Raw genomic sequence first — 10,949 nt, 5'->3', positions numbered from 1 at the left:
GGAGAAGGCACTTCTCTACTGGGATACCAGGATGAAATGTCAGTATTCTAATATGTCGACATTTAATCACTGTCTACATTATGGATGTTGACATGGTCAAGGTCTACATTATGACCATGACCACATATCATACCCAACCCTATAAAAAGTTTAAGTATTTAAACTTAACCTATATTAGTCATACGTAAAACAATGAGCAGTATAAAATGTGGTATATGTGGGTTATAGATAGTGACTAACAAACCAAAATATGAACAGCTGTAAAATAAATGTTCTATATACAGTACAGTAACCAAGAATAAAATAATATACACAAGGGATGTTCAAATACAACAAATTGTGTAATCTCAGAGACACTGCTCTATAGATTTCAAAAAACAATAAAAAAAAAATAGACATTTCATACATTTCCAATAAATGTATGCGTAATACAGCAATATGTGTAGCTACAATATCTTGCAAATCATATATTTCTTAAAAGTTAGTGGGCTGTGGCAAAAATATTGTAAGCTCTATAGTCCCCAAATGGTTGGGGAGCCATAGCCAGAATTGCAGTCTGGCCAAGGGAATGAATCATTATACAATATGTTGAGACCAATCTATTATAATGTCAATCATGAAACACCTAGCATGATTCTCATTGTTATTATTATCAGGTTTCTTTCCTTTATTCTGATAGCCATGCTGCTACTACACCTCCTATTACTTGCTGCTTCAACTTGATAATACCTCTTTTCCACAAAAGTCCTGGTTCAGTTCAGGCCAGACATGCTACAGACCCTGTTCCCAATGCGGCTTCGACTTGGGTTATTCCCTGCTCTGCACCCTGTACACTGCATATGGGTGCAGTCTCGTCTCCCAGGACTTCTCCTCATCTCTCCATGCTGTAAACAAGACCTGGGTCAGATGACTCAGGTTACCTATTTACATTGCAGCTCACCTGGGTCCTTCCCATGTCCAACCCAGTTTGCTACCCTGGTTGGATTTTTTTAGGTAGCCGTTTTCACTGAGCCATGACCCGGATTTTCATTGCAATAAGGGTCATCAATGAGGGTCTGATGTAACAAGTGTTTGAGTTTCCCTTGGAATAGGGCTGTTGGGGTAGTAGAAATTGGAGTTATCCAATTGTTTGTCTGCTTCAGTAAAATACTGTACAGATAATCTACAGTCTTTTGTATGACAATTCCTCCCCCCCCCCACACCCTTATCTGTTAGTTTTATAATTATGCTACAATCAGACCTCAGCTTCTTAAAACCTTTATGTGCTTCCCAATATTTTCTTCAGAAAAAGAAGAGAGAATATTCTTTCATCTGAATGAGCTAAATTAAGTTCGCAACCAGCCAGCCAGCTGTTGTCACATAATGTACATTCTTGAAATAGTTAATATTTTAGAGCCGCTTATTGCAGAGCTGCCAAGAGAGAATTCCTGCCCTCCCAGTCGCCAAATTACACATCTAGCATGTTCTTGTGCCACAGTAGCTCACAGAAGATTCATATAGTCCATAAATCTGCCTCTCCTGTAAGATATGGACTGGGCAGCAGCGGCTACCTAAATTCCCCTGACCCACACTTCCCCACCACTCTCTCCACTCCACTGATGGGATGGCTTATGTATGGAAAAAATAAAGCTGCAGTATATACTCAGCACAATACCAACTGTCCTGGGTGCTGGCCCAGGTACTCTCTCCACCTCAACATCCCTAGTTATTATTGCTACTTAAATATTGAAGCCAGCAACAGCATTGTTCCAAGTCATCAGTAAAATGGATTGCTGTAAACTAGAAGATGTATGGTGAAAATATACTTAAAATTAGTGATCATTTTGTTTAAAGGTATCAGTATATTTTTGTTTTTAATGTGAAGCTGACATCATTAGCCGTGGTAGTGCTGCTTGATTGACACTCTAAACTGATGCATTAGTCCCCAATGAAAGACAAAGTCATCTGAAAAATGTCTACAAGAAGCAGATCTAGGACACGGTCAATTAAAGTGATGAATACTGTATGCACAATTTCTCAACCTACAGGAATGCAGCTTCAAGTGATATTATGGATTCTGAATTACTGAGAGTCAATTAAGTTCACAGTAGTAATAGCAGCTCACACCTGCCAGTCTTTGTCATTTCAGTTTCATCTTACAGTTCCTTTATATTTTTAATTCGATAACCAGGACAAGCCACGATAAGAAACGTTTATCTTAACAGTAAAAGTATATGGTACTTTCTACAAATGCAGAGAGAACCTGAGATGGGACAAATTATAAATGAATACTCCGATGGTAAAGTACAGAGTATATTAACTGATTTCTTTCAAACAAATCATCTTCTTATTTGTAATATTGAAAAAAATTCAGCAAAAACAAGTAAAAGATATTTGTAAACAATATATTTTTATTTTTTTCTATTAGCAGCAAATAATTTAAATATAAATTAGGTTTTCTTTTTATATAAATTACAATAGAAAATACAAGATAAATATCATAAATACAGTATATCTTTCATTTTAAATGAACTAGTATTAATTGTGGTAGTACTCAGCGGCGTCACAAGGCGGGTGTGGGGGGTGCGGCCCGCACCCGGGTGTGACACCTGGAGGGGGGTGACGCCAAATGTCAGCTCCTCCGCAGTGTCAGGAGCCAGGTGCTGCAGTGAGAAAGTCTCCTACAGCACCTGGCTCCTGTCATAGAAGAGGAACTGACAGCGCACGGAGACCGTCTCTGGGGGAAGCCCAGCATCTCCGGAGATGCTGGGCACGCCCCCGGAGTGACGATTCCGGGATCCCCGTGAAGCCACGCCCCCTAAGTGTAAGACCATGCCCCCTTTTTGCCGCAATCGTGGCAGGAGATCAGGGGTGCGCACCGAGTGCCACCACACCCGGTGACGCCTCTGGTAGTACTGTAAGAGGCCCTCTAGCATCCTCTCCGCCTTCGTGTGTTTTCTCTTTTGCACTTTGGCTTTTCTTTTCTCTGACTCATGATGGAAATATCTCGGAGAATGCGTAGAAGTTCTTTGATGGCTGCACGCTGGTTTTTGATATCTGACAGCTATCGAAAGAAAAAAACAAAATAAATCAAGAGTACTATATATATTATTGCATATTGCATAGCAATAGTAGTAAGGATGGAGATGTAATTATAGATTTGCCATTAAAACACACTCAGGGGCAAATTCAAATGAATGCAGGGCTTACTGCGGGAAGATAGCCTCAAGCTTTAATGCCTGGAGATATTCAATTTTAAGCCCATTTTCTCCATCAGTGAGCCCACAGCTAATGCACGTTAACCCATAGATTCCAGGTTAAGTGCCTGGTATTATGGGTGAATGTGCTTGTGGCAGAAGCAGTAAGGGCAAAAGCCATATTTACCTCAGTAAATGGAGCCTGTGGGCGCGAACAGAAATCCATGATAAATGTAGCCTGCAGGCTTACCACAGGCTGCAACCGAATAGTCCTGGGCACATCTACAAGCCCATGTTAAGCCCTGCAGCTAATTGAATATGCCCCTTAATATAAATAATTGGTATTGCCACTTCGCATAATTTTATACTACTGAACTGCTGTACAGTACAATCTATGTATCTTGCTAAGTATTCTCTTATATTACTTTACTGTTTTATAGAATATTGTTAATACAACAGGATTGTCCAACTCAGCATTCTGCTCAGAGAATGCCAATTCTTCAGATTACAAATCAGTGCCCCATTTCTTTAGTATATTTTTAATTTTTCATATTTTATGCTAGACAAATTAGATTAAAGGAATTATAACAAATGTGCTAAATTTTATGGCACAGTAGTTAGCATTGTTTCCTCACCACTCTGGTAACAATCTAAGGTTCTATCTGTGTAGACTTTCTATATGTTTCTTTGGGTTCATGAAGCTATTTTGGGTTTCACTCATATTCCAATGACAGTTGGTTAATTGGCTTCTGACAAAATGATCCCTAGTCTGTACATGAGTCCATGTAATAGGGAATAGATTGTAAAATCCAATAGTGCAGGGGCTGATGTAAGTGACTGACATTTTCTCTGTAAGTCGCTGCATATTATGTAGGTGCTATATAAAAAAAACTGTTAATATGTATTCTAGGTATATTTCTCAGAAAAAAGATTTATTCTATCTCCAATCATAGTGGTAAATCATAGTGGTAAAATGTAATAAGTTAATTTTGATTGCCCTGGGTTTAATGTGTGCAGAGGTCAGCATCACAAGGTGGGGGCGGGGGGTACGGCATACCAACATCTTTTCTCCCTCTTGGGGGTCCATGACTCCCCCTGGAGGGAGAATAGATAGCGTGGCGCGCGTAGCGCGCAACCGTGCCCGCAGCGTGGCGAGCACAGAGTGGTGAGCGCAGCGAGCCCGCAAGGGGCTCATTTGCGCTCGCCCAGCAGTCGGTATGCCGGCGGTCGGGATTCTGGCGCCGGTATGCTGGTCGCCGGGACCCCGACCGCCGGCAAACCATACTACACCCTTTTGTAGTGTTTAGTTGTGTATGTGAATGTGAGATGGGTCAACTATGCATGCAACCCATGAAAGGTAGTGTAAGAGGTTCAACATCAGCCACCAATGCATTTCTTCCTACTGTATTCTTTATCAGCAGAACTGAGATAAATATATTGTAAATCTAGTGCAGTAGCTTTACAGAGGAGCAAATTTTCCTCAATACAATGTTTAAGTTCCATTTTTTTTACCTTTACAGATTTCCTTCCACGCTACAATTTGAAAGTGTTATTTTTTGGAGTTTATGGACTATGAATAAAACTGGGGTGACAGTTGCTAAGTAATTCTACTTTGCTTTACAAGTGTGGTAAAACTAGGTAAATTTAGAGCAAATTCCTCTGGCAAAATGTATATAAAATGTTATGGCCAAATGCAGATTGATGACAATATTTAATTGACATGTATTGAAAAATTTGCTCATCCCATCTTAGCAGTAATTCTGTACCCACAGAGTCCCAATACACTAGATGAAGTGGAGCTTTCAACAAATTTGTTAAACTTTTAATATATTAAAGTATATTAAAAGAAAACAGTTTGTTTTTGTTTACTAGTTTATTAAAATCTTAAATAAACTTTTATGAAAAAAAAACTTTTTCTATCCATGTTCATTAAAAGCAGAGAGAAAATAACACAACAAGGAAGAAGATTGTTTTGCCATACCTGAATTTTTTTTACTTCATTCAGTCCTTTAAGTTTTTGATCACTTTGCTTCATGAAGTCGTCATACGACGAATTAAGCATCTGTGTCAGATTTGTAATACTGTCTTTTAGTTCAGTGCTCTTCATAGAGTCAAGCATCTTCAAGTACATAGGAACAATCTGGCTTAACAATAATTTCTTTTCTCCATCCTGTAGGGTTAAAAAATAATTTGTAAAACAATATTTTTACTTTAAGTCAACTAGCTAACATATATATATTTCATACTAACTGTAACTGATCAAGTGCTTACTGGAAATTGGAGAACACAACATTCTGTGCACCTACAGAGACAGTCACATTTAACATTGCCTTAAGAGACTTATTGTTCTGAAATAGAAAAGGGACAACCAACGTACTGTAACATGGTCTTTCAGACTGCAAAAGCTGCTTCTCGCATCTATAGGTACCATGGCCCTCATTCCGAGTTGTTCGCTCGCAAGCTGCTTTTAGCAGCTTTGCACACGCTAAGCCGCCGCCTACTGGGAGTGAATCTTAGATTATCAAAATTGCGAACAAAGATTAGCAAAATTGCGAATAGACACTTCTTAGCAGTTTCTGAGTAGCTCCACACTTACTCGGCAACTGCGATCAGTTCAGTCAGTTTCGTTACTGGTTTGACGTCACAAATACTCCCAGCGTTCGGCCAGACACTCCTCCGTTTCTCCAGCCACTCCCGCGTTTTTCCCAGAAACGGTAGCATTTTTTCGCACACACCCATAAAGTGGCCAGTTTCCGCCCAGAAACACCCACTTCCTGTCAATCACATTACGATCACCAGAACGAAGAAAAAACCTCGTAATGCCGTGAGTAAAATACCTAACTGCATAGCAAATTTACTTGGCGCAGTCGCACTGCGGACATTGCGCATGCGCATTAGCGACTAATCGCTCCGTTGCGAGAAAAATATAATGAGCGAACAACTCGGAATGACCCCCCATGTACAGTACAAGGAAATATTTCTGTGTGACTGTTCTCACTTATCCAGCTACTGTAATCCAGTCATGTCATGAGTGGTGGATATAAGAAAACAAGAATTGTACAGGACCTTAACAATTTCTAGAGGATATCAGGGAAAATGAGAGCCCATCTTTACTTTTTCAATGCAATATCATACAAATACAGACTTTATACTATGTTCAAACAAAGCTCCAAGTAGATGAAAGTACACTCTATTAACTCTTTCCTGTGGAGAGTGATTGGTGCTTTTTCTCACATATACCTTAAACCTGCAAAGGACGAGTTCTAATTACTCATAGGGAATCATAGCCATCATGGAAGGGCATTGTGGGAGATTCACTTACATAATAATAATAATAATAATAATAATAATAATAATAGAGGCCTGGAGGGAACTTGAAAGTCTCATGTCTTCTCCAGCATGGCAGCTAGAGAGATGGTGGCATCCTTTTTGAAAGAGGGAAATATTTTCTTTCAAACTGTATGCAGCCATAGATGTTATTATCAGTGTAATCACCTAAAATAAACACTACTCTATAGAAAATTCATAGAGTTCAGGGATGGAGGTAGATAAACCAAAACATGCCATTCAATAATTAGGAGGCACACACAAATTTCAAATGATACAGCCATTATTAGGTATTTTCTGGTGATCAGTTGTGATTTCCAGATAATATGAGCTGGGACTATGGAAAACATACAGTTTCCAGAGATGTGTAGGGCACTATATGTACTCTACCACATCCATAGATAGCTCTCTTTCAAATGATACAGCCCCCTTGTAGCTATTGTCTGGTGATCACCTGTTATCACTAGACAATCAGTTTGCTGTATCAAACCTTCTAAAGAGGACAATTGGAGATGTTGCCCATAGCACACGATCAGCTTCCAGCTGTGATCTCTCCAGAACATTCTATAAAATGATATATCAAAGCTGATTGGTTACTAAGAACAACCCCCTTACTCTCCTCCTGTCCTATTTAGAGGTTTGATACATCTTCCCCATAATGAGCCAGGACTATGGAAAACATGCACTTTGTTTCCTATCTACTGGCCCAAATTTAAGTGGGGGCAGCCTTGTTTGTAAGTGGAGAGTCCCATCTTTCAAACCACAGTAGTTGCTGACTAGTGATCACCAGACAATCATTGAAACAGTGCACACAATAATATTTTCTATACATGTTGGAGACCGGATCTAATGTGCAGAACCCCCATCCTGTATAAAATAAGAAGCGGTCCTCTTATTTAATGTGTTAGGTTTTCTAGATTACAAAAATGGTAGGCCTTGTTGGGTATTATTCCTACACATTGTAATGTTTAAAGTGAGTAAATGAAAACTAGCAAAAAAAAAGAAACGCATGACCATATTCATGTACAGATTTTCTTATTAAAACCTACATATAGAATCCTACTAATTACTGTTTTGGTAGTAATGCCGAAGGAAGAACCACCGGGGGGAAAAAATTACATTTGCTTTTAATTCACTTTCTTAAAATATCAACAAAATAAAAAAATAAAAAATGTTGGGCGATTTATGTTACATTTTATTTTATGTGTTAAAATGAGCACAAAGAGTAATGGTATTTTCTGAAGATGCAATGTCTCCTTAGTGAATAAATGGACCACACCTGTTCGTGTAATCATCGGCGATTATTTAATAAATGTAGGGGTATGTTTCTGGGACCCCACTAGTTGCGTATAAATAATATTATTTTTTTTTACTCTCTATTAAATTAAAGTAAAATAAAAAATGTTATTCCTAAATGGGCAATATATATTCTGCAGAAAGTCTTGAACAATATAAAATACGCTTGAGTACACAAAAAGCAAAGCACCAACTACTGACTGATAGAGACCACACAAAAAAAAAAATACTGTAACACTGTGGTTATAAAAGGGTAAATATATTGGCAGTGTGAGAAGTCATTTCTAGGGTTGTACTCAAATGTATACTGATCTGTAATTCAATATCTTGTGCTGCTGCAACAGTGGTGCATCCAACATGTTGCCTTTCCATGTACTAACTAGACTATCTGCAGGCTCATGAATCACAACCTAGCTATTGTCTTTTTACATACTGTACCTCAGTCCAAGAGTCTAGCAGCTTTGAAAATAATACAGTATCGTCAGTATCAGATGAGTCTTTGGTGTTCTGTAATTAGAAATAAGGCCGTTATTATTAGAAAGACGGAATGTAACAGCAGGGATTATATCAAGGTAGCTTTCTGTAACTTTAAATTTGCTTTATTTGCTAGTTTACCAGTGAATATTTAGTTGGCCAGTTTAAAAAGTGTCAGTTCATTACCTGGCCTGATGTCTGACTGTCGTAATATTGTCAAGTACATGAAATAATCTTTTATTTGAGGAATCACATACAGTAATTGTTAGATCTACTTAATTAAAGTTGTCATAAAAGTAACAATAACTGCAACTGCCTTTACAGAAAATATTGAACAATACTTTCTGTTCCATAATTAATTTAACAAAAATCAAACATTATACAGTAGTTGTAATTGCTGGAAAATAGTTGAATATGTCTATGTAAAGGCTCTTATATAACATATATGTAGTCTGACAATGTGATGTCACTGGTAGCTTACTACATACAATACTTACTAGCAATTACTTTGTCTCATACATACATATTGTACAGTATTGAGCACATATTGGCCCTCATTCCGAGTTGTTTGCTCGTTGCCGAGTTTCGCTATATTGCGATTAGTCGCTTACTGCGCATGCGCAAGGTTCGCAGAGCGTATGCGCTTAGTTATTTTACTCAAAAGTTAGGTATTTTACTCACGGCATAACGAGGATTTTTCATCGTTCTGGTGATCGGAGTGTGATTGACAGGAAGTGGGTGTTTCTGGGCGGAAACTGTCCGTTTTATGGGAGTGTGTGGAAAAACGCTGCCGTTTCTGGGAAAAACGCGGGAGTGTCTGAAGAAACGGGGGAGTGTCTGGGCGAACGCTGGGTGTGTTTGTGACGTCAAACCAGGAACGAAACTGACTGAACTGATTGCAATGGCAGAGTAAGTGGAGCTAAGAAATTTCTATTCGCAAATCTGCTAATCTTTCGTTTGCACTTCTGCTAAGCTAAGATACACTCCCAGAGGGCGGCGGCCTAGCGTGTGCAATGCTGCTAAAAGCAGCTAGCCAGCGAACAACTCGGAATGAGGGCCCTTGTACAGTATTGCAAGCATAGTTTTTCAGCAACATTTTACCTAATACACTAAGCTTACATTATATATATTGGACCAGTTAAACAGAAAGACAGTGTAACTTTTCCAAGATTAAAACATGTCAACTAGCATAGTATTCAGTGAGCGTTTATTGAATACTATGATGAAAACGACTTGACTAGGGCCAGTCAAATATACTTACAACTTACTGTCCTGTGACATTATTATTATGACTTACAGTACACTGGCAGTCTGTAGCTATTGTGCTGCTAAACAAAAGATCACTTCCTCCTGTAATAAGCAGTAGCGTGTGCATGTTTGACCACACAGACAAGTAACAATTTCCATGAAAGTTTCCCCCCACAACAGAGATACTTACACAACTACCCACTATAAGCATTAAAACAGCAAAATAACTCACTGCCAGGATTAATTCTGTTTATTGTGTTAACTAAATGGGATATAGACAACAAAGGTTTTATTGTGGTTTGCTGACCTACCTCCATCAATTACTGGTAAATCTATCTATCTATCTATCTATCTATCTATCTATCTATCTATCTATCTATCTATCTATCTATCTATCTCCCGTGGCTATTTACTAAGTGCAATTGTATGACTGTACAGTAACCCATCATAGATTTGATGATCTAGTAGCTTATATAAATGAAAAACAAAGGTTGTTTGCATTTGTACATTTGCAATAAGTAACATTTTCTGTGTAATTCGCTAAAGACATGATAAAAATTGATGTTATTGTTCATACTTACCAAGTATTTTCTCAGGTTTTCAATATCTTTGCGTGCTGTCATGAGATCTATGTTATATCCATTTACTTGTCTAATATAACAAAGGATGGTGCAATAAAGTAGAAACATCTTAAAGTATTTTATCATTTTTAAGGAAGTGTTCTGTCCTCACAATCAAAATTAGTGTATTTGTATAAGGTCCAGGTTAGTTTACAAAGTTTGCCTCTTGTCAAGAAGCCAATGTCTTTCATAAAGAATACAGGAGGTATTTATACAAAATATTGTTGATACGTCACAGTTACTCATTTTTCACAAGCATTTTTTTTTTAAAGGTGTTAGATATGTGGTACGATGCTTCTTGTTTTTTTTTTTTTTTTCTATTAGTAGATGGTTTCTGGGGTTTTCTGCTTTGAAGATTTAGTTTCCTCTAAATGACAAAGCAACCATGCCCACCTTAGTTGTAAAGAGCTTTGGGAAACAAGGAAATCCTTAGAAAGCCCAACTACAGCAGAAAGTGCTGGAAATTCACAAATTAGAAAAGTGTCATTTAAAAAAGGTGTGATGGGTTTTCATATGCACTTTTTTCACTTTTGCAATTATTGCAAAAAAGTCACAGTGCAAAAAAATAAAATGAAGATTTTTGACAATATAGTAACACAATCATATTTCCATAGCGCTGACAATGATACTGCTGTTGCTTATTTAAAAGTTGCAAGTAATTGAAGTTATTCCTTAATTACAAAAGTGGAGCAGTCAATAAGCAATTAGAATTAATTGATCTAGAGCAGTAGTTCTCAAACTCGGTCCTCAGGACCCCAGACGTTTCATGTTTTCCATGTCACCCAGCAGGTGCATTGTGTATCGCCAA

The 10,949-nt window shown here is 38.0% G+C and overlaps 1 protein-coding gene across 1 annotated transcript; it reads right to left on the bottom strand.

Annotated features, from left to right (window-relative positions):
* Window positions 1-2,439: 2,439 nt before the first annotated feature.
* Window positions 2,440-10,252, bottom strand: LOC134935406 (interferon gamma-like). The gene is made up of 4 exons (XM_063930489.1): window positions 10,090-10,252; window positions 8,238-8,308; window positions 5,158-5,346; window positions 2,440-3,043 (listed from the first exon to the last, which is right to left on the bottom strand). The coding sequence occupies exons 1-4, from the start codon at window positions 10,226-10,228 to the stop codon at window positions 2,909-2,911; spliced, it is 534 nt and encodes a 177-aa protein (XP_063786559.1). The 5' UTR covers window positions 10,229-10,252; the 3' UTR covers window positions 2,440-2,908.
* Between the last annotated feature and the right edge of the window lie 697 nt (window positions 10,253-10,949).

Source organism: Pseudophryne corroboree, chromosome 6 (assembly GCF_028390025.1).
Source record: "Pseudophryne corroboree isolate aPseCor3 chromosome 6, aPseCor3.hap2, whole genome shotgun sequence".
In the NCBI taxonomy this organism is placed as follows: domain Eukaryota; kingdom Metazoa; phylum Chordata; class Amphibia; order Anura; family Myobatrachidae; genus Pseudophryne; species Pseudophryne corroboree.
The sequence above is the reverse complement of the archived record's forward strand: the minus strand, read 5'-3'. Positions and strand labels throughout refer to the sequence as shown.

What these genes read in the sequence shown, in the direction of transcription:
- LOC134935406 (XM_063930489.1), bottom strand. Translation starts at nt 10,228, where the DNA reads ATGATAAAATACTTTAAGATGTTTCTACTTTATTGCACCATCCTTTGT. An exon ending in ATACTTGGTAAGTATGAACA is followed by an intron (nt 8,309 to 10,089) that starts ATAACATCAATT and finishes ATTTCTAATTAC; the next exon opens with AGAACACCAAAGACTCATCT. An exon ending in TGCTAGACTCTTGGACTGAG is followed by an intron (nt 5,347 to 8,237) that starts GTACAGTATGTA and finishes TTAACCCTACAG; the next exon opens with GATGGAGAAAAGAAATTATT.